The sequence below is a fragment of the Macaca thibetana genome, chromosome 10, assembly GCF_024542745.1.
Source record: "Macaca thibetana thibetana isolate TM-01 chromosome 10, ASM2454274v1, whole genome shotgun sequence".
NCBI lineage: Eukaryota > Metazoa > Chordata > Mammalia > Primates > Cercopithecidae > Macaca > Macaca thibetana.
In genome coordinates, this window is record NC_065587.1 from 73,910,311 (window position 1) to 73,938,121 (window position 27,811).

Below are 27,811 nucleotides of genomic sequence, written 5' to 3' on the forward strand. Positions count from 1 at the left end.
TTTATAGTTTTCATAGTCTTTCATTGAGGTCACATTGGTCATCCCAACAACCTTCCGAGATAGGGAGTCCTTTCCCCACTGAAGACCAGAGGATGGAGGCCTGTGCTGCGTATCATGAGTGTCAGAGCCGGCCCTGGGCCTTGCTTTCCTAGACTGGCTGCTGCCTCATTCTGCAGAAAGTTTTCCTTGACATCTTCCCGCCTCGCTGTGCCCCAGAGGAGCAAACTGATGAACATGTTCAGAATGTACCACCTTTCTTGTGGGAAGGAGCATGGGTTCCAGGTCCTGCCTCCTTCCGGACCCTCTGTGGAAGCTGCTGCTGGCACTCAGCTTCCTTTTCCCAGGTGTGAGCAGTTGTTTCCCCAAGCAGAATGCCTTTGTCCACGGGGTGGGGAGGAGCCAGAAGACTGCAGACCCCCACGTTCTCTCGTTTCTGTTCCCTTTGGCATCCATAGGACATCAGGAGCTGGGTGGCTGGCTGACCTGTCCCCCCCTCCTCCTCTGTGTCTTCCCCAGGCTGTGCAGTTTCCCCCCTCACAGGGATTTGCCCTTGGCACATGTTCGGCTCTATCTCAGCTTTTGGGAGAGCGTGGTCTGTGTTGGTCTCCTGCTCAGAGGATGCTTCCTTAGTAGGCCCAGGTGAGGCCCAGGGAACCTGGAGTTACTCACTTAAAGGCAGGGGAAACCTAGAAAGTGAATCTCTTTCAGCCTTGTTTGTTCAGGTGATTACTTCATTTCTTAGTTGTTCAGATCAGTCCCTCTGAGGTCTTGGTAACAATAGTTGCGGTATCTTTGTAACAGTTCTCTATCTCCTTTTACTACTCCCTGCTTCCGGATACCCCTCTTCACTTCACCCCTTCCTACAAGGAAGGAGAGGAGTCAGGTCTGACAGTGTTGCAGGATGCAGTGCTGGGCTAACGGGAAATCCAGAGAGGCTCTTAGCACGGAGCTGCAGCTGCCTGCTCCTCCCTCAGGACGCTGCCTGGGTTCCGTTCCTGTCCTTCCCTGCCTGGGGAACTAGCAGCCTTTGTGAGTCTCCTTGACAACAGGATGGATAAGTTAAAAATAACCTTGTGCGGAGCTTTCTGTGTGTGAGTGCCCTCTCGCCTGCTGTGCTGGAGCACAGTCCCTGCAGCTTCTAGAGGCTCTTGGAATGCATCTGTGGGAGTCTCGGTGGGGTCCAGGTGCTAGCATTTTGAGGCCCGAGATTTTAGAGGTCAGAGCCAGATAATCAGGCAGCATCATTACCTTGTAACTCATAATGATTACCGTAATATTACTGGCAACTGGTGGTTGCCGATGGTGTGTGGGTGTCAATGTTGAAATAAAGACTGGACAGCTGTTCTGAATGCTTCGTCTTCATTTAGTCTCCCTGGAGAGGGGCGACTCTGGAGACCTTACTGTGTTTCAGAACCTCTGGAGTGGTGTACTGGGACACAGCTCCGGGTGAGAGTTCGGTTATACCTCTTCAAGGAATCCCCACTGGAAGGAGGGTCCTTACCTTAATAGGCCCCTTTTATGAGGTGAAGACGCCAAAGTATAGAGGCACTTGGATGACTTATCCAGAGCCACCTGGCTCGGCTGTGGCAGAGTAGGGAGCAGTCACTGTTGTCAGAAGCTGTGGCTCTTCCTCTCGGATCCTAATGATGAGGCGTCTTTATCAGGCCTTTACCAAAGCCAGCTGTCTCTTTTTTATCAGCAGTCTGCACTAGGCGAGGCCCTCTGTTTTGCTAATCTGTTTTGTGTTTCTGTTTTGCTAATCTGCACTAGTTAAGGCCCTCTGTCTTGTCACAGTTGTAAATTAATTTAGAAAGAGCTGTCTCCCTGAGGGCAGGAGCTGGGTTTTTCTTTACACACCTGGACCTAATTCCTCTCTTCTCTTTCCATCCATTAGTGTCTTGCTGTGTGCCACGCATGGGGATAATGAGAACAAGAAGTTATGTTCTTGTCTTTAAGGAGTTTATTGTCAGCCAAGGAGACATTTATGAAAGTCCCCATTGTGGCCAGCGCTGAGAGGGAGAAGGTCCGAGTGTTAAGAAAGCAAATAACTGGAGTGTCTAACCTTGCCTGAGGTGAAGGTGGGGGTTAGAGCAGTCTGAGAGAACATATTGGTAACACAAAGTACTCAAATCTGGAGCACATAAACCACTACAAATCAATAAAAAAAGGAAGGCAGAAAACTCCGAGAAAAACTCGCCAATAATTTGAAAAACACTTGACAAAAGAAGATATCCAAATGGCCAATGAACATGTGAAACAGTGCTCAATTCCATGTATTTATCAATCATCAGGGAGGTCAGAGGACCTGGGTTAATATGAGACATTGGGCTACATGTTGAACTTCCCAGATCCTGTTTCTTATTTGTAAATGGGGCTTCTGTCCTTTCCCTTCCTCCCAGTACTGCTCTGAAGCTTGCAGGCATGGGAAAGGCTCTTCAGACCGTGCATGCTATACAGATACTAAGTAGTGTTGTTACTCTAAGTGATTTAATTTCTCCTCCACCTCTTCTCATAGCAGCTATTCTAAATTCCCTTATGAAAGAAAAGACTTGAGTAGTAGGATGATTCCTAGGAGGATTCAGAATATCCCGTCCCTTGATACTTTGGGTAAAGAGCTTACTGCCGGCATGGCTCTGGTTCCCTCACCCAGGCTGGGAGCAGGGTGAGTTCCTTCGGGTCTTTTGACACCCAGGGCTTGGTGGCAGGGAAAGGACTGAGGTGTACCAGTCCTGGCTCAAGCATTGGCTGGAGTAGGCTGTCTGGTTCGTCGTCCACACTGACTGTGATTGACCTCACAGAGTGCTCTAGTGAAGTCCAGAAATAACACTGTGGACTTGGGGCATGTTGACATTAATGGGTCTACCGGGGCAATAGCTCACACTACCTGGCTTCCCCTGAGAGAGCCTGGTCAGTGCCATTTACTGCCCTAGCAGGCTCAGGGATAACCTCCTGGTAAAACCAGTCCCTGCCTCCCTTTTGCATTCTTTGGATACAAAGGAGCCATGTTCTGTCTTCTGGATCTGTCCTCTGCAGTTGAGCAGATGGTACATGGTGCAGATGCACACCTCTCTTCCAGCAGAGTGCGGCTGGCCACCTCGGCACATGTCACAATAGTGTCAGGATTGCTGCTAGTCCTGTCGGTCCCATCACCTGACTGTGCCAGGTTCTTAGGCCCTGTTTGGAGTCTTTCCCCATATATCTCTCATGACAAGCATAGACTTCTCAATGGTCGACTCAGCACTTTTGACCTTTTTCTCTTCTATATTTCTGCCACATAGGAGTCAGAGTCAGAAGCAAAGGTAGATGGAGAGACTGCATCGGACAGTGAAAGCCGGGCAGAATCTGCACCCCTGCCAGTCTCTGCAGATGATACCCCGGAGGTCCTCAATAGGGCCCTTTCCAACTTGTCTTCAAGGTAACCTGGCAGGTGCTTGTTGGGGGCTTTGCACCATGTCCAAGTGCCCTGGAAGAGCCTGCAGAGAGCCCGTGGTCTTGCAGAGCAGGCCTGCTCCCTTGCCTCAGCCTCCCATGCCGCTGCTCCAGGCTCCATTGAGTGTAATCTAGTGCTTAGCGGTGGCAGTGAGCACAGTGACCAGGAGGGGAGGGCAACCAAGGCTGGAAGGATCTGGCCCTGGATGGGTGCTCCAGACTGGACTAGGAAGTGCAGTCCAAAGAGGAAGAGGGGACAGGAGGGATGGAGGTGGGTGAGGTCAGCAGACACTGCACAGCACAGGAAACCGGCCTTGGGTTTATGATTAATGGAAGGCTGCTTTTCACTGAGGAGTCCATGTTTCCAGTTCAGTTTAGTTTCTCTCTCCCACATCCATTGTGAACAATTCCTTAAATTCTCCAGGAAGAACTGGGAAACATCTTAACCTAGGTGAATCTAGTTAAAACTTTTGGCCCTTGAGAACTTAGTTCTTTTAACACAGCTATGTGAGTAGATCAAAAACAACTTATAAGACCCCAAAGCATTATCTCAATGTTCCTATGTGTGCCTCCAGCTGTGCCCTTGGGAGTCTGAATTGTGCAGTGGTTAAGGGCGTGGACTTTGCAGCCAGACCCCTGGATTCAGATCCCAGCTTTACTGTTTGCCAGCTATTCAACCTGTGCCTCTGTTTCTTCGTCTATAAAAGCGAAGTGTGTTGAGGATTGAAGGTGTTAATATATGTAAAGTCCTCATAAAATTACCTTATGCATATTTGTGGTAGCTGTTATTATCATTGCATAATGTTACTGTTGTTCCCATAATTATTCAGGGCAGTACAGTGTAGGATCCTGCTGTCGGAAAAAAAGTTTTTTTTTCTTCAGATAGTCAGCTGTAGAAACCATCCAAGTGGATACAGAAGCAGAGGGTACTACATTTCCCTTGGTTTTTTGTTTGTTTGTTTGTTTTTTGCCTGATACCTTCTTTAAGATATAAGCTAGGTGTATTTTTCTGCCAAGTTTGGTTGTGGCTGAGGCATTGGTACTGTGGCCCTGCTCCTGCCAGCATGTGGCTGGTGCTTCCGTCAAGGTGAATCTGGAAAGGACTGAGCTCAGGGCCCTCAAATCTCAGAAAGATCCATGTCCCTTGAGTTTGTGCATTGGTGTTTTTAACTGGTGTTTTCTCCTTCCCCTACTCTGACATAGATGGAAGAACTGGTGGGTGAGAGGCATCCTGACTTTGGCCATGATTGCATTTTTCTTCATCATCATTTACCTGGGACCAATGGTTTTAATGATAATCGTAAGTGCCATTTCATACTATTTTAGTTTTCCTTTCAGTTTTTGCTGCAGGCCCGGTTGTCTTAAGTGCCAGGTATTGGGTTGGTTGGGGGAACTGACAGGGGTCCAGGCTGCTCAGAAAACCTCTGCCATAGAACATCTGTGACTTCCCACTTTTCAGTAGCCACCTGGAGGGCCATTGATGTAGGCTAGTTGTTTATGGTTGAAGATGTATCTTCATTTAAAAAACTGACTTTATCGCCTGTAATCCCAGCACTTTGGGAGGTGGAGGCGGGCGGATCACAGGGTCAGGAGTTCGAGACCAGCCTGACCAAGATGGTGAAACCCTGTCTCCACTAAAAATACAAAAATTAGCCATGCGTGGTGGCAGCCACCTGTAATCCAAGCTACCCAGGAGGCTGAGGCAGGAGAATCGCTTGAACCGAGGAGGCAGAGGTTGTAGTGAGCTGAGATCACACCACTGCACTCCAGCCTGGGCAATAGAGTGAGACTCTGTCTCAAAACAAACAACCGACTTTATTATTCCAACTCTGTAAAATTTTACCCTAGCCATGTCTCTATGTGACTCCTGGTTTTGTTTCTTGTTCTCGTGGGGCCTCCCTCCTGGGTGTAGAGCCTTTATTAAGAAATCCCAGTCCACAGAGCTGCTCTCTCTGTCTTCCCACTGTCCTGGACGGGTCAGGTGACCATCAGCTGCATGTGAGCAAAGCAGATGAGACTTTTAAAGTACTCAAAGTCAAAAGGAGAATGGATTGGTTGAATCCTCGGAGGTTCTAGAATAAAAAGTTAAAAAGGAGGTTCTAGAATAGAAAGTTAATTGAGGGCCGGGCATGGCGGCTCACACCTGTAATCCCAGTACTTTGAGAGGCCAAGTGGGGAAGATCGCCCAGGAGTTCAAGACCAGCCTGGGAAAGAAGGTGAGACCTCGTCTCTACTTTAAAAAAAAGTCTTTTTGGCTGGGCACAGTGGCTCACGCCTGTAATCCTGGCACTTTGGGGTGCTGAGGCAGGTGGATTGCTTGAGCCCAGGAGTTTAAGACCAGCCTGGGCAATATGGTGAAACCCTGTCTTAAAAAATAAAAAAGTTAATTGAAATATCAGGGTGTGTATTTTATTGTGAGTGGAAAATTGGATCTACTCCCTGTTACACAGAGGGCTGCACTGCTCTGTGGGATGGTGTGAGAGAGGAAGGAAGAGGAAGCAAGCAGAACCATTGGAAGCCTGATATTTTTCTTAAGTACAATGGATTTTCTGGAAGGCTTATGACCTGTTGGTTTCCATTTCCAAAAATCATAAGAATTGGGGTGTCAGTGAATGTTTTGTGTCCCACAGGTGATGTGTGTTCAGATTAAGTGTTTCCACGAGATAATCACTATTGGCTACAACGTCTACCACTCCTATGATCTGCCCTGGTTCAGGACCCTCAGCTGGTAAGCTCTCCGCCTAACAGAGGCCCTTAGAATTTGGATGATGTGCTTTTTGGCAGGTATTGACAGTGATGGTGGGTATTTCTATTACTTGCTATAGAAGTAAATGCTGGGGAGGCAGATATCATGTTAGGTCATGCAAAGTTTTATGAAGAAAATGGCATTTGAGCAACGAGTAAAGAAATGGGTAAGAGAATGTTAGCAGAAAAAAGGAGGTGATTGCTGCAGACTTGCACAGTGCCTTTGAGACCTGAGTATTTCATAGGCCAGACTGTGTGGTTGGCCTTGGATTAGTCTTTAATAGTTACTTGAAGTCTGGACTCTTCCTGAGAAGAAACCAGATGGGCTGCATTCTGTGACTGTGTTTGCCTCGGTATTTGGATTCCTTAAACTCTGCATGATGATCCCGTTTTTCTAGATCAGTATATTTTTCATGCTGTCATATCTCAGCATCCCACTAGAGTTGTCTGGAAGTTGTTAGGTTGTGCTGCCGGCTTTGCTTGTTATCCCTGGAACTTGGTTTCCTTATATCTAAGACAGATGGTTGAGACTTTGTGGTTTCCAGACTGGTGTTTGAGCCCTACTTCATCAGAGGTGTTTTGAGTGCCAGAGTGGACAGGAGTGAGACTGAATGCATGGGATCTGGGCTCTGTTGGGAAAGTTGGCTTTCTCTGTTTCTTAGGACTCAGCTTTCTTAAAGCAAAAACGAAAGAAAAACCTGTAGTACATGTCTGAGACCCCTTTCTGATCTGAAACTCTCTGCTTTATTGGCTATAGTATTCTCAGGTGGTGACTTTTGAGCAGAGCACTGCACAATGCTGAGAAGACCTGGGGCAAATGTGGACCTTCTCACCCCACTGTGCGGGGGATACAGGGGTTGAGGCCATGACTTAGCCGGCTGGAGAGTAGTGGTTTTTGCCCCAGCAACCTGGTCACCGTCAAGGAAGCCGATGTGCTCAGATGTAGGCTGGGCACCCACTTCCTGAGGTGTTTCCTGTCACTCAACAGCATGGGCTGCCTCCCAGCCTCCAGATGGAACTGTGATTGCCTCGTGGCTTAAGATGCAGGTCCCTGTTGCGGCTGTTCTTTAGCTGAAAAGCAGTGTTTTGCGTTTTGTTAACATACTCAGAAGGCCTGACTCCTGGCTGTGGTCACTTTACAAAGAAAGCTTTTTCCATGTAACAGAAAAGAAACGAAATATGAAGTTTTTGTACTTCATAATTTTAAAAAAAGAATGGGAAAGAAAAGCTCTCCACTTTCTTCTCTGTCTCAAGATCCTTGCTGGGGGTTTGCAGTGGTGGCTGCACAGTCCCATACTCGGCAGTACTGTGGAGGCTGCAAGGGATGGTTTCTCTTCTCATGAACGCCAGTTGAGGAGAGAGGATACACAAGTGAAGAGTTAACGCTAGCGGAAGGTCTGTGTCAGAGCCAGGCTTCAGAGACGGAGATGCATCATGAATTGCTTAGTCAGATAATCACATATTACTTGCTATAGAAATAAATGCAGGGGAGGCAGATGTCATGTTAGGTCATGCAAAGTTTTATGAATAAAATGGCATTTGAGCAAGGAGTGAAAAAATGGAGATGCAAAGAGAATGTCAGGAGCAGGAAGAAGGCAGGAGAACAGCAGACAGGCGGCATAGCTGGAAGAAACCATTGTGATAGGAGTGAAGGAGTTCCTGTTGGGAAGAGTGGAAACGAGACTGGGGAAGCAGGATGGGGCGTGTTTTTGAAGGTCGTATGGTTCAAGGATCCCTCAGTTAGGTATGGGAATGCTACAAAAGGGGCAAAAATGGAGTCTCAAGTTTGGGAGAAATGGAGAGTGAATGAAAGCTGCTGTCTGTTTCTAGATAAATTTCTCACCTGTGGTGTCACCAGAGAGCAGGAAACTGTGGTCTGCCTGTCCCTCTGTGAGCTGTGCTGGGGGGCTCAAGGGTGGAGGGTATTCTGCTGCCCTCTGTCCCCTCCTCTGGGATGTCTGACTGCCTTGCTGTAAAGGCAAGGGTGCTCCCCGCGGCAATGACCTGTCTTCATTTACAGGTACTTTCTCCTGTGTGTAAACTATTTCTTCTATGGTGAGACAGTGACGGATTACTTCTTCACCCTGGTCCAGAGAGAAGAGCCTTTGCGGATTCTCAGTAAATACCACCGGTTCATTTCCTTTACTCTCTATCTAATAGGTATGCATTAAGCAGTTCACCACTTCTTGTGTCTGTATTGTTTTTGTATGTCTGTCAAGTAGGAATTGGGGAATTTCTTGGTTAGTGTACAGTTTTGTGACATTAACTCCGACCATGCAGGGGAGCAGAGCTGACGCTTTATGTCAGGCTGTAGCAGGTCTTTCCTTTTTTTTTTTTTTGAGACAGGGTCTCACTCTGTCACCCAGGCTGGAGTGCAGTGGCATGATCTCAGCTCACTGCAACCTCTACCTCCCGAGTTCAAGTGATCCTCCCACCTCAGGTCCCAAAGTAGCTGGGACTACAGGTGCATGCTACCATGCCCAGCTAATTTTTATATTTTCAGCAGAGACAGGCTATTGCCATGTTGGCCAGGCTGGTCTCGAACTCCTGAGCTTAACTTATTGGCCCGCCTCAGCCTCCCAAAGTGCTGGGATTACAGGTGTGAGCCACACGCCTGCCCTTGTAGGAGCTCTTTTAAGAGAAACGGAGTGTGGGGGCGGGACTGTAGCCTGTGCCACCTGCCCCTGTGTTTCAGCCACCATTGAGGAACAGCACAGCATGGTCCTGTCTTGACTCTCCTGTTGGCAAAGATTCTGCAGTGGGACTGAAACAAAAATCATCTAGGAACTTACCATCTTTAGGGGAGTCGTTTTAGGAGACCGCCTTGGGTGACATTGTAGCATGGTGGAAATTTTACTGGATTTAGGCTTAAAAAGACTGCAACCTCAGAGGGAGCTAGGAACCTAATGTTTCTGAGTCTCAGCTGTTTTGTAATCTAGAGCTAAAACTGCAGGGTTACTCTGGATTAAATCAAATACTTTAAAACTTCACAAACATTAAAGCGTTATATTAATATAAACTCAGCTGAGGCCACGTACTAATTCTAATAATGCTGATAATTTTTCATAGCTGCCTTCAAAGCTAGTTTGAGGTACAGAAAAATTTCTTCTGTCCGCAACGTCAGTCTGACCTATTTTTGATCAGCTTGATAGCAATACTTCTGTGAATGACACCTGACTATTAAAATATAAAATCTGCGAAGGGGTCTGCTGCCATTGAGGATATTCAGAGAGTATGCTGCAGACGCCGAAAGCAGCCTTCCACAGTGGGAGGTCAGGGGTCTGGAACAGCGACATACTTATTTCTGGGCAGGACTGCTTTTGAGGGGCTCTGCATATTTATGAGTAAAGGTTCCTTTCCTTCCTGGAGAAGGGGTCTGCAGACATGTTTTGCTACCATCTAGGTCACTGTGAGAGAGATAAAAAGGTGGTCTTGACCCTATACCATGTGGATCCCTCTTCTCCCAGCCCTGTGAATACTAGGACGGGTGTTGGCAAACCTTTTTTTTTTTTTTTTTTTAAGAGGAAGCAAGTTTATTAGGAAAGTAAAGGAATAAAAGAATGGCTACCCCATAGGCAGAGCAGCCCCAAGGGCTGCTGGTTGCCCATTTTTATGGTTATTTTTTGATTATATGCTAAACAAAGGGTAGATTATTCATGTCTCCCTTTTTTAGATCATATAGGGTAACTTCCTGACATTGCCATGGCATTTGTAAACTGCCATGGCACTGATTGGAGTGTAGCAATGAGGACGATCAGAGGTCATTCTCTTTGCCATATTGATTTTGGAGGGTTTTGGCTGGCTTCTTTACTGCAAACTGTTTTCTCAGCAAGGTCTTTATGACCTGTATCTTGTGCGACCTCCTGTCTCATCCTGTGACTTGGAATGCCTAACGGTCTGGGAATGCAGACCCCGTAGGTCTCAGCCTGATTTTACCCAGCTGCTATTCAAGATGGAGTTACTCTAGTTCAAATGCCTCTGACATTTCCCCCATCACTTTTATAAGAGAACCCTTAATCCTAAGGGTTGCAGAGGGATGAAGATCCATCCTCTGTAACTTCTTCAGGCTGATTAGGGGCAATGATATTCCTGCCTACCTATCGAGGTCTCTCGTATTCAGGATAGAGAGGAGCTCAGTCAGAAAATGTCAGTATGGTGAGGGCCATTCACAACTGGGACACAAAGTGATATCTGCAAGATTTTGTAAGTGTTTAAGAGAACATTGAGTAAGCTTATCCTGCATTCCTACACAAATAGTACAACAGCAATATATTCCATATCAGTAAAGCAAAATAAGCAAAACTATCCCAAGTAAACTAAAGAAGGCTTTCCATGAACTGGGTAATTGTTGGAACCAAGCTGATACGGGGTTGGTAGCTGATTGCAATATGTTCCCAGAATTAGAATACTGATTCAGATTTTTATATCACCAGTCCCTCTTGTTTCTTCTGAGCTGCAGCCAGAGATCACTGGTTGGTTCACAGGAACAAGCAGTTTAAATTGCAGGAAAAAAAAAAAGTCAGCCAATCAGTGCTGCAGTCTATTTCCTTTGGGTTGGGGGAGGTCTCCTCAGTATTGTCCCTTTAGGGTTCACCAGACATGTTACCAGAGAGCAGTCCAGACCCAGACCCCGAGAGAGTGTTCTTGGATCTCATACAAGAAAGAGTTTGGGGCGAGTCTATGGAGTAAAGTGAAAGCAAGTCTATTAAGAAAGTAAAGGAATAAAAGAATTGCTACTCTGTAGGCACAGCAGCCTGTAAACTTTTTATTAAAGTTCCAAACAGTTAATATTTTAGGCTTTGGGGACCATAGGGTCTTTCTTGCAATTACAGCCATGCGTTGTTTAATGATGGGCTACGTTCTGGGAAATGCATTGTTGTGATTTTGTCATTGTGCAAACATCGTAGAGTGAACTTACACAGACCTAGATGATATAGCCTCCTATACACCTAGGCTATAATGTGTAGTCTATTTCTCTTAGAGTAGAAACCTGTACAGCATGTTACTTTACTAAATAAATACTGTAGTCAATTATATCACAATGGTAAGTATTTGGGTATCTAAACATATAAAAGGTACTATATGGTAATTAGTAAATCTTACGGTATTACAATCTAATGGGTATTATAATCTTAGGGAACCGTTGTTGTATATGTGGTCTGTTGTTGACCAGAACCTCATTGTTCAGAGCATGACTGTACTCAGTTCTGTTGAGTTGTAGCTTGAAAGCAGCCATAGACAATATGTAAACAAATGGACATAACTGTGCTTGAATAAAACTTTATTAATAAAAACAAGCAGCTGGCCTGACCCCTGTTTGCTGGTCCCTGTTCTAGGAATAAACATTCCTATCTGATGAACCATGTTCTAAGTTTAGTGTGGTCTGCATGACTATAAAATACTGCCTTCCTTTTACTGTTTTGGAGGAGTTATTTTTTCCTTGTGACTGTTTATCTGGATACTGTTTTCCTCCCCTGGGCTTTGACATTGTGCACTGGTTAGCTGCTGGGAATAAATCAGCCAAAGAACTACTTAACATAGCTAAAGAAGGGCAAAGATAAATGCAGAACATAATTCATTTTTCTTTTCTCCTCCCACCTCAAACTAGGATTCTGCATGTTTGTACTGAGTCTGGTCAAGAAGCATTATCGACTGCAGTTCTACATGGTAAAGGAAATGCATGTGTGTGTGTCAGAATTCTTGATTTAAATAAAGTTTTTCAGGAACTCAACAAGCCTTTCATGCTTTCTGTGACAAATCAAAACTCAGGAACATGGTCTGATCTGTAAGGATCTAGAGCATGAAGGAAGAATGCCCATTTAGGTTTAACGACTCTACATTGACTTAGACCCAGTCACTGTTACTTAAGTTAACACTTTAAGCAGCCTCTCCACTAGGACTCTGAGGTGGGTTCCAGAGAAAGCACAAGCTGAAGCTTCAGACATTGCCCGCCGATGTCCTGTCTGGTACATCACTTGCTACCGCTTATTCCCTGACTCACTAGAGAACAGCTCCTCTGTGAGTGCTCCAGGTGTTCAATAACTACTAAGAAAATGAAAAATACCCAGGCTTTCAGAGCATGGGAGAGCTCACTCACTAGTGGGCTGTGGGGGACAAAGTGTTACTCTCAGAAGCCTGATCTTACCTGTTCACTTTCAATAAGTCAGATACAAAAGCAGATATTTTTCCTACCTGTTTCTCAGCAATTTTCTATTTGGTACTGATTGTTCTTTGAAGTTACTTTCAAGGTAAACTGGTAAGTAGTGTTTATTTTTCTTTTTTTGCAGTTTGGCTGGACCCATGTGACGCTGCTGATTGTTGTAACACAGTCACATCTTGTTATCCACAACCTATTTGAAGGAATGATCTGGTGAGAGTTGGGAGGTGGATTTTCCCTTTTATTTTGTGAATGTTTCTCATGTACAGATACCCTCTAAGCCAGTAGCTGTTACCTTGAGCCACATCAGAATCCTCTGCAGGGCTCCTTACAACACAGATTGCTGAGCTCCACCCCTGAGTTTTTGATTCATTAGATCTGGGGTAGGCTTGAGAATTTGAATTTCTAGTACATTTCTGGGTGGTGCTGACATTGCTGGACAGGACCCATGCTCTGAGAACCACTGTTCTAGGCTAACAGGTACAGGAATATTTAAAGACGCAAAGACAATGCAACATGTATGGCAACAGATTTGAAAACCTAGAGGAAATATTCATGATTTCTTGGCAAAATGTGTACTAAAAGTCATGAAGAAGAAAATGTGAATAGATCAATAACTTTAAATGAGCTTTGAAAATTATGTAAGATTCCATATCTGGAAAAAGAAACAGGACCAAATGGGTTAACAGCTGAGTTTTATCTAACCTTTATACCAAAGCTGATGAGGAGAGAGAAGCAGGAATGATAACCCCATTTCTGCTGCGATTATAGATAAATCATTCTAAATAAAATATTAGCAAATAGAATCTGGCGGTGTGTCAAGGGAATAATATGCAAATACTGAGTGGATTTTATTCCAAAAATGCAGTGGTTTCCTCTGTCAGCATTGATAGAAACCACTGGCCAACCGAAGCAGCTAGGTGATCTTAGTGAAAAGGTAAAAGGCCGGGTGCGGTGGCTCATGCCTGTAATCCAGCACTTTGGGAGGCTGGATATTAAATAATTAAATATTAAATAATTAAAGCATATTATTTAGAATTGGGGAGGTAACCACTAGAAAAATAAAAATTAGAAATGATTAGAAGTGGTTATTTTTGGGAATGGAGATAGGGATGGGGGAAAGAAGGAGAACTTTTTGTTCCTTTTACAATTAAATTTCATGAGGTCAGGAGTTGAAGACCAGCCTGGCCAACATAGTGAAACCCCCGTCTCTACTAAAAATACAAAAAATTATCTGGGCATGGTGGCAGGCGCCTGTAATCCCAGCTATTCGGGAGGCTGAGGCAGGAGAATCACTTAACCTGGGGGTGGAGGTTGCAGTGAGCCGAGATTGTGCCACTGCACTCCAGCCTGGGCAACAGAGAGAAACTCTGTCTCAAAAAAACAAAACAAAACAAAAAACAGTAATCAAAGAACTTTTTAAAAAGTGTCAGCATGGAAGAGTGAGGAGAGAGAGAGTGCAAGTGTGGAAACCACCTCTTTCATAGTGAGGATGACTGGAACAGCAGGGGGTGGGCAGAGAGGAAATCTAGCTGTGCGTGTTGGGGTTTCATGCTCAATACAGTCCTAGGGAAAGGTAGGGCCTACTAGAGCTAGTAATAAACAGCAAAAAAAGTCAGTAATTAGACATTAAAGCATATTATTTAGAATCGGGGAGGTAACCACTAGGAAAATAAAAATGAGAAACGATTAGAAGTGGTTATTTTTGGGAATGGAGATAGGGATGGGGGAAAGAAGGAAAACTTTTTGTTCCTTTTAAAATTAAATTTCTATCATTGTTTATGTATATTTCTTTATCATAAGGACAGATGACCTTTTAGTTTGCAATCTCCACTTATTCAGTAGTCATTCAGTAAACACTTGAATGTGTACTTTGTGTCAGGTGCTAGGTATGACTTTTTTGGTATTTTTATGTTTTTAACTTACTCCTTAGTGGGTTATCAGAATTTTATGGGTGATTTTGGTACTGGAATTTAAGAATGGCACTGTTTTGTGTACTCTTGAGGCACTGTCACCTTGGTTGAGTTGATCCTTACTTTGGTTCATTTCTAGGTTCATTGTCCCCATATCTTGTGTGATCTGTAATGACATCATGGCCTATATGTTTGGCTTTTTCTTTGGTCGGACCCCACTTATCAAGGTAAATGGATTACCCTAATGTGAAATACCACTGTGAGCGGGAGGGTGGTGCTCTCAATGTGAGTAGATCAGCCTGGCAGACAGAAGAAATCTTCCTGTGTTGTATTGTGACCATGTCTTCATGTCATCCTGGAGAAAGGCCAAAGGAAAACACTGACAACTGATTAAAAAAAAAGATAATAAAGAAAATAGGCTGGGCATGGTGGCTCATGCCTGTAATCCTGGCACTTTGGGATGCTGAGGTAGGAGGATTGCTTGAGGCCAGGTTGTTCAAAACCAGCCTGGGGAACATAGGCCGTGTCTTTACTAAAATATTTAAAAATTAGTTGGGCATGGTGGTGGCATGCACCTGTAGTCCCAGCTCCTTGGGAGGTTGAGATGGGAGGATCTCTTGAGCCCAGGAGGTTGAGGCTTCAGGGAGCTGTGATAGTGCCACTACACTCCAGCCTGACTGACAGGGCAAGATCATGTCTTGAAAAAAGAAGAAAGGAAAATATTTTTACAGATTTATATAATCTTCTTTTTGGGACACATTTTTTGGGACTTCGATCTGGATTTGAGTGTAGTCATTTAATTAGTATATAGTTTTCTAATATAAAACTATTCGAATGACTGAAACAGAAAGGGAACCAAAGGGAGGGTATAAGGTAGGGAACAAGGAAACCATATTTGGGGGAGCTTTGGAAGGTGATATGGTTAAGAGAATGGGGTTTTATGAAAGAAAGGTTCTTAACAAGTACTTATTGTTCCCAAAACTGTAGTTACCAAAACATCCTTTGCTAAGAACTTGCTCTCTGTCCACAGCTGTCCCCGAAGAAGACCTGGGAAGGCTTCATTGGGGGCTTCTTTGCTACTGTGGTGTTTGGCCTTCTGGTAGGTGGTGGCTTCTAGCTGTGTGAGGGATTGGGTGGACAGAGGTCTCACACCACCTTTCAAGGCCTGTCCAGAGCTAGAGAGTGTCTTTGGAGACCAGGACTCTGTCCTGCTGAATGGCAACCTTGCCCTGAAGAGGGCCACTGGCCATGCCAGCCATCCACCAGCTTTCAGGCAGGGTGCTAGCAGTTGGAGAGCACCTTCTGTGCCCTCTCACGCCCAGGCACGGTGACATCAGCAGGTAGCCTTCTTGTCAAGCATTTGATGTTCCAAGGTCAGGGTGAGGGCACCCAAGGGAAGATGAGATACACAGCTTTTCTCCTACATGTGCCTTGCCCAGAGGTGGGTGCTTCTGACCCCTGGGCCAGTCCTCCTTCTTCAGCGCTGTCTGACTGCCCCTCATGCTCCCTGCCCAGCTTTGTTGCTTTCCAGCCTTGTTCCTCCTGAGGTCTGACTCTCACTGTGCCCCTTCCCCACGGCCTCTGTCCAGTTATCACTGAGTTCAGAGATTCCGAGGAAAGTGGTCCTAGCTCCCCAAATGGGGAGAGTCTTCCTATAGTTTTTTGACCCAGTCCCTTCAGGTTTTCCCAGATTCTTTCGGGGCCTAGGTGTTTGGGTGCCTATGTGTAACCGTGATGGGTCATGAGCCTCTTTTTTTTTAAATTGAGGTAAAATATGTATGGTAAAACATGAACCACTGAGCACATAGCTTGCAGTTAGCAGGGTACTGGGCACCCTGAGGAACATGGCCAAACCAGGTGCCCGTGTCTAGGCTGGATGGCTGGAACTTACCTCCTTGCCAGTCTCTCTGTTATTCCTTCTCAGCTGTCCTATGTGATGTCCGGGTACAGATGCTTCGTCTGCCCTGTGGAGTACAACAACGACACCAACAGCTTCACTGTGGACTGTGAGCCCTCGGACCTGTTTCGCCTGCAGGAGTACAACATTCCTGGGGTGATCCAGTCAGTCATTGGCTGGGTATGTGCCACTCACAGGGGGTCAGCGGCCTCTGTGGACAGTGGCTACAAAGAGAAATCCCCCTGCACCACCTGCCTTCCAAAAAAAGCTAGCTTCCTCCTTCCCAAAGCTGTAAGCCCCAGGATGAGGGAGAATTGCTCACGCCAGGTCAGGGTATGGGCAGAAGATGTTTCCCCCAACGTCAGATCGTTTAGACCAGTGGTTCTCAAAGTGTGCTCTGTGGATCCCTGGAAGGCTGTGGGATCCTTTTAGTTGCAGGGGTAGTGTGGGGGGTCTGTGAAGTCACAACTCTTTTATAATTAGACTGTGACATTATTTGCCTTTTTCATTGTGTTGACACTTGCTGTGATACGGCGCAAAAGCAACAGTGGTTAAAACTGCTGATGCCTTCACGTGAGTTAAGGCAGTGGGTTCCTAATGCCACACACTCACAGTACAACAGGCCACTTCTTCTAATGAATGTCTATGAAATAGTAAAGTTACTAATTTTGTTAAATCTTGACCTTTGTATACACACCTTTTTAATACTCTACTGAAATGGAAAGTATGTAAAACATTTCTGCTTGCCTAAAGGGAAAGCAGGTGTGCAGTTGTTTGACTTGTGAACTGAATTAGCTGCTTTTTTCTAGAAAAGAAAGTAAATTTTACTTGGAAAGAACCAACAAATTATAATTTTTCAGACTTGGGTATTTGGCAGACATTTTTCTTGAAAAGAAATGAAGTGAGCCTATCACTTTAAAGAAAATGACTGAGCTAGGCATGGTGGCTCACACCTGAAATCCCAGCACTTTGGAAGGCTGAGGCAGGTGGATCTCTTGAGGTCAGGAGTTCCAGACCAGCCTGGGTAACATGGCGAAACCCTGTCTCTACTAAAAATGCAAAAAATTAGCTGGGCGTGGTGGCGTGTGCCTGTAGTTCCAGCTACTCGGGAGGTTGAGTTGCTTGAACCCAGGAGGCGGAGGATGCAGTGAGCCGAGATCGCACCACTGCACTCCAGACTGGGCAACAGAGTGAGACTGTCTCAAGAAAAATAAAAAAAAGAAAAAAAGAAAAATGACTGACAGTAATTGTTACCAAGGATAAAATTTGGCTTTCAAATGAACATTAGAATTTTGGAAAACTTAACCTGCCAGTGTGAACTTGACAACTTCCTAATACTTAAAGCCTTTTCTGATGAGGTCTGTGATGATTCTTAATGTGTGTGTGTGTGTGTGTGTGTGTGTTGATCACATGAGAAAAACAAACATATTTGACACTGTATAATGAAATGTGTCTACATTTGGAAGATTTACATAACTCAGTGAACCATTATTTTCAAAATGGCTGATACACGGTGCTATATAGTCATACATGGGTAAAAGATACATTCAAGTATAAGATAGACCAATGGATTTTAATGTAAGAGAGAACAAAGTACATTGATAGAATTCTGGATTCCATATCACACCTAATATTCAAGAAATGACTGCTTGTCAAGCTCTGGTGTAGTGTCAGAGAATACCCAAAACCATCTGAGACTACGACTAAAATACTCTTTTCAACTATGTATCTGTGTAAGGCTGGATTTTCTTTATATACTTCCACTAAAACAGCATGTTGCACCAGATTGAATGCAGAATGTTTTAATGTTTTCCATTAACTTCGATATTAGAAATTTACAAAAACGGGAAAAATTCACTCCTTTTATTGATTTAAAAACCTACATATATGCAGTTAGTTTCATAAAGAGTTATGAGGTTGGATGTCTTGGTCTGTCTGTTGTTATAGCATTATTATATATTTACACATTATATATATTATAGGTATATTATAACAATGTAGTGTTGATAGAACACTTGGGGCTGGGTAATTTGTAAAGAAAAGAGGTTTACTTAGCTTGTTTCTGCAGGCTGGGAAGTGCGAGAAGTGTGGCATTGGCTGCTGCCTGGCCTCTGGTGAGGGCTTTTTGTGCTGCATTGTAACATGGCGGAGAAGGTCAAAGGTGGAAGCAGACACATGCAAAGAGGAAAACCAGGGGCTTCATCACTTCATAACAACCCATTTGCCAGTGCTCATCTCGTCTTTTGACAGAGAGAACCCACTACCAGGAGAAAGGCACCAAGCCATTTATGAGGGATTTGCCCCTGAGACCCAAACACCTCCCACTAGGCATCACCTCCCAGTGAGGCTACAATGGGGGTCAAATTTCAACATGAGTTGACAACTCAGACCGTAACACTGGGCACGTACGCACCTTAACTTTTACTTCATTTACTCTTTTCAGAAAACGGTCCGGATGTACCCCTTCCAGATTCACAGCATCGCCCTCTCCACCTTTGCCTCGCTCATTGGCCCCTTTGGAGGATTCTTCGCAAGTGGATTCAAACGAGCCTTTAAAATCAAAGTAGGAAAACCCTCTTGTGTTCCTCTCATCTCACTCCCTCCTCACCCATCTTCTGCCTTTCTCCCCCTTCCCTGCTCCCTCCAAAACACTGGGCTATACACCCTGGCATTTAATGTGTGATCTTGACCCATGCACTGAATTTAGGTGAGTTAATTAATAACAATACTTTATTCTCAGGAAAATGCAATCGTTGTTTTTCAGTTTATTTGTTAATAATAGCTTTCTTCAAAAGAACATTTTGGGCCAGGCAGTGGCTCATGTCTGTAACCCCAGCATTTTAAGAGGCCAAACCGGGAGGATCACTTGAGGCTAGGAGTTCGAAACTAGCCTGAGCAACATAGCAAGACTCCTGTCTTTATTAAGTAAATGAAATAAGAACATTTTGTAATGCAATAAAATTGTGTCCTAATATAGCCTCACCAGTAGATTTAATACTTCTCACCTTCTGTTGCCCTCAGCTACTCAGGACAGAAGCCAGACATTGGGGTGGGACCATTAGGTTGGGATTGATCAGTGGCTGAGCCCAAGTTCACCCGTCTTTCCCCTGCCTCTAACAGGACTTTGCCAATACCATTCCTGGCCATGGAGGTATCATGGATCGCTTTGACTGCCAGTATCTGATGGCCACCTTTGTCAATGTATACATCGCCAGTTTTATCAGGTATAGTACCTTTATATCTGAACCAAGTTGGTGGATTTTTAAGTATGGTGCAATTCTAGAATTTTAGCAGCATCTCAGTTCCAGTGAAAAGCATCCCAAATAATACAATTTTCAGTTGTTGCTGCTTACGGATTTTCTGAGGCCTTCTCCTGCCATCTGTTAATAGATAACTCTCTGATCCAGAGATCAGAGCAGTCACTCGGATAATCAGGCCCTGGAAGCTTCCGGGGCCCAGCTCAGTGCTGTTTCTTCACATTCTGTTCCAGAGGCCCTAACCCAAGCAAACTGATTCAGCAGTTCCTGACCTTACGGCCAGATCAGCAGCTCCATATCTTCAACACGCTGCGGTCTCATCTGATCGACAAGGGGATGCTGACATCCGCCACAGAGGACGAGTAGGGGCCACCCAGGGCCAAAAGAACAGGAGCGGAACTGAGCAGGGGCAGGTCTCCAAGGCAAGCCCAGCTGGTGTGACTTAGACAATGATGAGGCTTCAACTCACTGTCTTTTTTTTTTTTTGTAGGATATTTTTTATTTGTGGGTTCAACAAATCTGTACATACAGCAGTCTATGTGTTTAGAATTTGCATTGTGAGTAAACTATAGCTTTGAGTTGGAAAGAAGTCATTGGTTGTAAAACCATTTGGATTTTTTTAAAACAAAAGTATTTATCTGGAAGACAGTGTTGCCCAGGTCAGGAGTGTTTTCTTGGTGGTTCCAGCTCCTATCAATTGAACTGTTTCTGGGCTCAGTCAAACACAGACATTCATCTGTGTCCAACCAAATCAGGGGACTTCCCCACCTGTGGGGGGAGGCACAGCTTGGATGTTTTGTACACCTAGTCTTTTCTAGAAATCCCTGCTTAGAGCTGCAGGAGAGTTGCCTTCTGTAGGTTGGAGGAATGGAGGCTTACTAACCAGATAAGCCTTCTGCCCATCCACACCAAAATCCTGCAGAATGTAAATAAGCTCTGCTTTATAAGATGGGTTCACCTTCATCACAGACTGAAATACAACTTCAGTTTTTATTTTTTTCAGAAAGCACGAAAAATTATTTATAGTAGTCTGGAGAAAAAACACACTGTAATATTTCAAGTGTATGCAGTAGAATGTACTGTAACTGAGCCCTTTCCCACATGTCTAGGCTCCAGTGTCTCCTGTAGGTCAGTCCACCTAACTGTGTGTTTTCAGGGACGATGCCATCCACGTATGTGCTGTAGACTCTCTGCTGCTGAATCCTTTCTGGGGACTTTCTCATCAGGCAGGGAGCAGAGGGCTTGTCGTTCATGCACCCTTTGCCTGAACACCCATGTAGCTGCTGTGTTGTGTATATATTACTCTTAAGAGGAGTGTGTGTGTCTCTGTTTGTTTTAAAAGTTACTTATTTCTTACAGTGATTTCAATTGTACCATGACTTCTTCACTAAAACCACAAAGTCCTGCTTAAAACTATGGAAAACCTAACCTGATTAGAGGCTTGACTATTTTGAAGATTAAATGCACACTTTTTATATAATGTGACCAGTTTAAATGTAGTTTATATTGTACTGGGGGACCTTTTGTTGTTGTTGTTTGCTTAAACTGTGATTTTTTTCCCCTCCCTAATTTCAGGGGTGAGTTTGACTTTGGGAGGACAGATTAGTTCTTTGTCAGGCCAATAAGCAATGGAGTGCTGGAGAGAGAACTTGGTGCCCAAATATATTAAATTATTCGGTGCCATGGATGTTTTCATTGCCAACAAGGGTGTAATGATTTGCTTCAGCACCGTCGTCTAATGCTGGTTTGTGGTGTTTTTGTTTGTAAATTAGCCTCACTGCCTCCCTGAAAGTGCACAGTCAGCCCAGGTCTCTAGAGTGTCCAGCAGAGGATGGAGTCCTCGGGATGTTTCAGCTCACACATCCTTGAGTGACTTCCCACATGTGTGCAGGGCTGAAGCAGCTTCTTTCTGCTGAACTTTTATTTCCATTTCAGCTTCATGGCTTTTCTTATTCAGCTCCAAGGCCCCTTAAAACAAAACGTATTATTACAAGGGGTTTCATTTCAGTACTGGCTGTGTGACCCCGGGCAGGATGCATCACTCTCAAGGGCCCCTTTTTCAGAGCTACTCCCAATTCCACTCTTCTGTGATTCTGGCTGAGCAAGTTCATGCCAGTAGAGGCTCGTTGAGTGAGGTCCTGGGCACCCCCCAAACAGGAAGTGTTTTCAGGCCCTTACATGCTTATCCTCAAGGTGAGTAGGTATCTCAGCAGCACACCCAAACAGTAAAGGTGATCGATAATGAAACTGTAGTTTTCAGATTGAAGAAGGAACCTTGATCACCAAACTAGATACCAAAAGGGCTCCTCATTTGTCTCTTTTGTCCCATTGTGGGCATATGGTGGGCTCCTCGAGAGGAGGGAGTCTCAGCTGGGGCCCAGCTGCAGAGACCTGCTTTTGAACAGGGCTGCCTTTGGGATCAGGGAGCCGAGCATACTGGGCAAGGCTCATGTTCACTTGGTGGCGGGTGGGGTGGGGAAGGGGGGTCCTAGGAAGCCAAAGCTGAGTGCTCACTAGAGCTGCTAGCAGGCAGGCCAGAGGGTCAGCCTGTTTTATTTTCTGATTTCCCCTGCATGCTTTCTGGAGATGAAGAATTTTTGTCAGGTAGCTGGGAGAGCACTGCTGTCTTGTGTCCATATAGCACAATGTTTCTCTTTCTCCTATTCACAGACAAGATGCAAGAAACCATTTTTACATATATACATTCAGATCTTAATGAATGGCATCACTTGCTTTAGACCCATTTTTTTTTTTTTTTGGTCAAAAATAAAATGTGACTGCAACTGTGTGCCCTCCCTTGTCGTGAATTCCCTGTTTATCACTTCCATGTGTGGTTTTATGCTTCTCATTTGTTTTATTCATAAATACTGCATAATCCTGATTCAGAGACTTTTGCTTTGCTTTCCAACTTCTATCCCTACATTCTCACAACAGCCTTCTTACCTTGGGTGAGAGTCAGGAGCACCTTACCAGGCAGGGAGCTTCCCCAGCATAGCGTGGTGGAGTCAGGGCTCTCTCTATCCTGTACTTTACCCACAGGACACCTGGAGGGTCCCCCAGCCCTTCTTGCTTTTGTGAGTGTGGTGTGAGTACACCAAGGTATTGCAGTTTCTTTCCCTCTAGCTCAGGAGGCCTGGCCTGAGCCAGGTGGGAGCTTAAATTGCTGTTGGCTCCTGCCTGGTGGAACAAGGGGGTCATAGAAACCAGGGCTGATGGGCACCCCCCAGCCCCTGGGAGCTCTGCTCATGACTGCTCACAGGGTGCCAAGTCTTTGCCTTTTGTGTGTGTGCATGTCGCCCTTTTAGCTGCTTTTAGTATTCAGAAAGGTTCCATTTATGTTTTACTCCTGAAAGTTAAACCCTCTTAGGCAACTTGTTTCATATTCTGGGCATTTTAATAGCTACAGTATTTTGCATTTAAAATGTAATTACTCTTAGTATTGTACAGCCCTATAATGTATGAGAACTAGTTTCACATCCCTTGAAACTAATCTCTTTCATTGGGGAGGATGTAACTTTTGACTTTACACAGGTGGACTTCGAAACCATTTTTATAGAATTTTTTTCCACTGGGTTTTTATCCTGTAACTTGACCTATTTTATGCAAGAAAATCCCAAAAATATGTTTTAAGGGAGACTACACAGACCTTGTGATTTGGGTCTGAGCTAGTTGCTGAGTCGACTGGAGCCTTATTCGAATGGATCTTTGAGTTGAGATCTTCACACTGTCAGTAAGCCCTTGGCTCAGCCCTTGTCACCTGTTTGTATGGGGACCATGTTTCCCAAAGCTCAGGTTCATCTCCGCTGTTGACAGAGTTGGGTAGTGGGAGGGTATCAATGACTTGGGACAGAGCGTCCTTGCTCAGAAAACTGTGAAGCAGGGGTCTTGTTAGTTACAAAGCCAGCCCTAGATGCATGTCCAAGGCAGTAGATTTTCATCACTTTACTGAATGTGGTATGTCACTGCTGAAGCCTTTCCCTGTTTTAGTAATATCTTAGGTACTATTGTCTTTCGTCTTCCAGAGTAACATATCTGGGCCCACCTTTCTTGCACAGTGATTATGTGCTAAGAAAGGGGTGGAGTCGGGAGGACAATTTCACTTGAACCCAGGTTTCTGTTCTTCTGAGGTCAGGGTGGGGAGGATGTCCAGGTGACTTTTGTGGACACACTGCAAGACAGTAAGCTGCAGATGGACTCTCACTTGTGCTTTGGAACACTGGGCTCCAAAGAGCAGGTGGAACAAACTCTGGGCTCCTGAAGGTGGTGGCTAATACTTGGGCAGAGCCTCATATTCTTCCCTGACTTGGTCAAAACAAACTTTCTTTTCCCTTTATTACCCTCCACACAGTTGCCCAGCTTCCAGTTTTTAAAGAGATGAACAGCTCTCACTTCCTGACTCATTTTCTCTTGTTTGGTGGGGTCCTTGTGCCATAACCTGCATGGGGTGCTAGGGTTTAAACCAAGTAGTGATGAAGGATTCTTATCTCAGGGCTCTGCCTGGCCCACTTTCTCTTGGGCCTGGGCTCTCCTTATCCCCATCCCTGCAGAAGGTGGGCCCTATTCTCAGAAAAGTCCTGGCTGCTGTTGCCATCTGAATGTGCCCCTACCTTTCAGGTTGACCAGCAGTGGCCTTACCTGGCCTCTCAGGTGGATGGAAGCCGTTCTCACCTGGAGCTGTCTCTTGATTAAGGCTGTCACCTGTTTGTATGGGGACCATGTTTCCCAACACACTTTGAGTGCAGTTTAGGAGGTATCCTTTGGATGCTGAAGTGTTGGAGTTTTGAGGTCATGTGGATGATTTATGAGAATAGAGGGGCAGAATATGTGAAGTCTGGGGTTTTATGTCCAGTGGGTTTCAAATTCGTTGGCTGTTTAAAGACCCTGTCTCCTCCCCAACCCTCCCCTTCCTTTTCCCATCAAATGCCTACCTACTGAGGCGCCTTCTTTTCATTGTTGAGCCAATGAGATATCAGTGTGTTTATTAATACGGATTACAATAGTATAGTGCTTAATATGTGCCAGGCATAGTGCTAAGGGTTTACATACGTTATCCTTTTTAATCCAGAAAACAACCTTTGATTAGGTATTATTATCTCCATTTTATAGATGAGGAAACTGAGGCAGTATGACTGAGGCCGAGAGCAGCGGTTAAGACCGACTTTGGGATCAAATCACCCTAGGTGTGGGCAGGTTACTAGGCTGCCCTAAGCTTCCACGTTGAAGCCAGTTGGGTCTGATAATAGTATCTTCTTCGCTGTGTGGTTGTGAGGATATAACGAGGTAATGCATGTAAGCATGTAGTACCATGCCTGGCACATAGTAAGCGCTCAATAAATGATAGTTACTTTTGTTGAGCTCAGCTGGTAGTTTGACCTCCGTTGGTGCAATGCCAGAGATGGGATTCTCAGCCACCACACTGCCACCATCCTGCACACAGTCTGGGTCCCTCCGAGAGAAGCAGGCCAACCTGAACATCCCCTACAGCATCTTGGTGCTTCACACACCATTTAGGAGGCCAGCCTAACGAGGCAGGAGGACATGAGGGTGTGCAGAAGTTCTATTCTTAGTGGGAATGGCTGGCCTGAGAATCCAGCTCATCTCCTCTGCCCACAGTCTAGACTGCTTGTGGGAAGGAGACGATCTCCTCCTGCCTCGTGGTGCCTCCACTCTGGGCAGGGAGGGCCTGTCTGTGACTCGCTCTGGACCCCACTTCCCGCTCTGGCCAAGGGCTGTCCTCTGTGCACATAGCTCAGGAACCTGCAGCAGTTCCCTGTATGGGTGGATGTCATCAGGGGCCAAGAAGAGAAGAATGGGGACAACAGAAACCTGCTTTGTAGGGGATTATGTAGACTAAAAGCCTAGAAGTTCTGCCCACATCCTTATGATGCAGCCAGTTTGGAGCTTCATGTTTCCTTCTTAAAAGTAGTAACAGGGTAGAAGTGGGTGACCCATTGAGGACACATGATGTGTGGTGTTTCTGCCAGATTCTAGGTTAGCAAAGACTCAAATGGGTGACTCATGAATGATGGGAGAACAGGCACAGGACTTAATGAAAAGAGTTTCTTGAACTTAGTTTTCTGAATGGGGATGGGGAGTTGGGGCACGTGTGTGTGTGAGGGGAGGCTGCCTCACTTTGAAGGAATGGTGTTGGCTAACGGGATCCATGGAATTCTTAGGTCAGTTGAATAATAACGCTGAACTACTGGTTTGACTGTGGATTATTTCCTGGGTATTTGTGGGACCCAATAGCACATTGCTATTAAAAGTGTGGAAATAATGGTCCCTCTGTTTCAGTGAATTAATGAAGTCATGATGATGCCATGAACCAGGAGAAGATGGTTGTGGGGGTTTCTAGGAAGCAGCTGCTGTGATGGGCCAATCCCAGGCTTGCCTCAGAGGCCTCTTGCCCTTCTGGGTTTGTGTTTGCCTGGCCTGGTGCTTCCTCCCTCACTGTGTGGTTGAGTGGACCCAGGCGGCCTTGTATCCATAGAAAGCCTCCACTCGTGGGGGTAAGGGCCCTCTGGAAATCAAGCAGAGAATATCCTTGCAGTGGTCTCCTGGGCATTGGGCAGGGCTTAGCCCTTTGCAGCCCCCCAGAGGACCTTCCCTGCATAAAGCACTCAGAAGGGTTAGCCACCTGGTGATTCTGTCTGTAGTGAAACTGTTTGCCAATAATCATCCACATAGCCACCTCTGTCCTTGCTGTTTGGGTGCCTTTTTTTCCACCTGCGTTAGATTCTTGCACTGCTTATGCTGGCTTTTCTTAAAGGAACACCAGAGTAGAAAAGAGGTTAAGAATGTTTTCTAGCAGGCAGAATGTGCATACATGTTTTTATGAGTGTCCTTTGGGTGCGTTTCTTTTAAATCCTCCATGCACAGGGCTCTGGCCTTTAGTAAACCGTTTTTCTGTCTTACATCATGCTCGCTGGGTGCTAGGGGCTGATTACAAAGGGGAAGAGTTGAACAGACATCAGCAGTCGATGAAACCAAAGGACTAGGAGTCAGGAGAACAAGTCAGGGACTAGGAGACAGCGGTTTGGTTTATTGTTATCCAGCTGGAGGACTTCTAGGGGCAGCAGCAGGAGGAATACCAGGGCCAGGGAGGGGCCAGGAGTCTCACAGCGGAGGGCAGACTCTAACAGAGGCCAGCTGAACGCTCACTGGCCCTGGATGTCATGGGAGTTGGGGACCAGAAATCTGGGCTCAGAGAACCCATCCAGGGAGATTTGAAGCCATGGGTTATCTTCTAGAGTTGATACTGATAACAAGTTTTAATTTTTATTGATATTTAATACCTTCTAAAACAGAAGGATAAGATCAGATGGGAAGTGCCTCTGTTGAAGGATCTTAGGAACCTTGGTTTTTGTTTTTTTTCTGGTTGAGTTGTGCACAGCTGTGGACATCCTTCTTAATTCCACTCTGAGGATTTGTTTAACTAAAAAGTTTCCAGACACAGAAAGGGCCTCCCCACCTGCTTTGAGAAGCTGTCTGTGCTGGGAGTGCCAGGCATCCTATGGGCCCCATCACTGCCAGTGTCTGTGCCTCCCAGCGGTCAGCCCTGTATCTGCCCTGGCCCTGTCTCCTCTGTGACAGGGCAGAGCATTTCTGGTCAGTTTCTCCATGGTGTCCCCCGCCCCTTTGTAAAGTGGATGGACATGACGGAATTCAGTTGTCTCACCCTGATAGCCTGGGTGTTAATATTCACTTTTCCCGCACTCAGACACGGGCGACCTTGAAGCAGCTCTCGGTTTGTAGAGTCCACGTCACAGTCCCCACGGCCTCCCCAGATAGGTGTGTGCCTGTGCGCTACTGCTGTGCCGTTTCTCCAACTTGGCGTTTCACTAAATGCAGCTGATCTCTGTGCACTCGTGATCCGTGTTGAACAATACATGTAGGTTCTTTTTCCATGTAATGTAAGAACATGATATACTGTAATTGGAAAGCATTTACCTTATTTATATATCTGAATGTTCCTACTACACAAATAAACATATTAAATTCTAGATCATGTGTGGTTTTTGATGGTGGGGTGGCGGAAGGCCAAGGATGTGGACGTTTGGTCACTTATGTGACGCCAGCATTACTTTCCAGGATGCTACTGACCACTCCTTGCTTCTAGAGACTCCCTCTGTCCTTGGCCTTTGCAATTTGCCCCCCTGGCTTTCCTCCTGCCCTTGGTTGCTCCTCCTCGGTCTTCTTTCTGCGTGTCCCTTTTCTGGGCCATCCCTTGGGTGGTGGCATTCTGCCTGAGGCTCTCGCACACTGAACTCTCCCCTCTGGGGGTTCCCACCCCCTCCCAGGGCCCTGATCACCACACTTCCCAAGTCTGTGTCTCTAGCCCAAGTGGACCTGCATTTCCAGCTGCCTGTGAGGCCTCTCACACGGACTTTGCATGATAAAACCCAAACCTATG

General features: G+C 45.5%; 2 protein-coding genes across 2 annotated transcripts in view; both read left to right on the forward strand.

Moving 5' to 3' along the window:
* The window catches only part of CDS2 (CDP-diacylglycerol synthase 2), a 69,290-nt gene extending 41,889 nt beyond the window's left edge, over positions 1 to 27,401 (forward strand). Inside the window, exons 2-13 of the mRNA XM_050745233.1 lie at positions 3,279 to 3,415; positions 4,633 to 4,729; positions 6,060 to 6,157; positions 8,195 to 8,334; positions 11,783 to 11,841; positions 12,462 to 12,544; positions 14,384 to 14,471; positions 15,275 to 15,343; positions 16,169 to 16,321; positions 18,585 to 18,704; positions 19,262 to 19,365; positions 19,632 to 27,401. Coding sequence (XP_050601190.1) covers positions 3,279 to 3,415; positions 4,633 to 4,729; positions 6,060 to 6,157; positions 8,195 to 8,334; positions 11,783 to 11,841; positions 12,462 to 12,544; positions 14,384 to 14,471; positions 15,275 to 15,343; positions 16,169 to 16,321; positions 18,585 to 18,704; positions 19,262 to 19,365; positions 19,632 to 19,764 — 1,281 coding nt within the window. The 3' untranslated portion in view covers positions 19,765 to 27,401. The remainder of the gene's footprint in view (positions 1 to 3,278; positions 3,416 to 4,632; positions 4,730 to 6,059; positions 6,158 to 8,194; positions 8,335 to 11,782; positions 11,842 to 12,461; positions 12,545 to 14,383; positions 14,472 to 15,274; positions 15,344 to 16,168; positions 16,322 to 18,584; positions 18,705 to 19,261; positions 19,366 to 19,631) is intronic.
* Positions 1 to 27,811, forward strand: part of CHGB (chromogranin B) — an 817,086-nt gene that overhangs the window by 107,591 nt on the left and 681,684 nt on the right. The gene's annotated exons all lie outside the window — the stretch shown is intronic.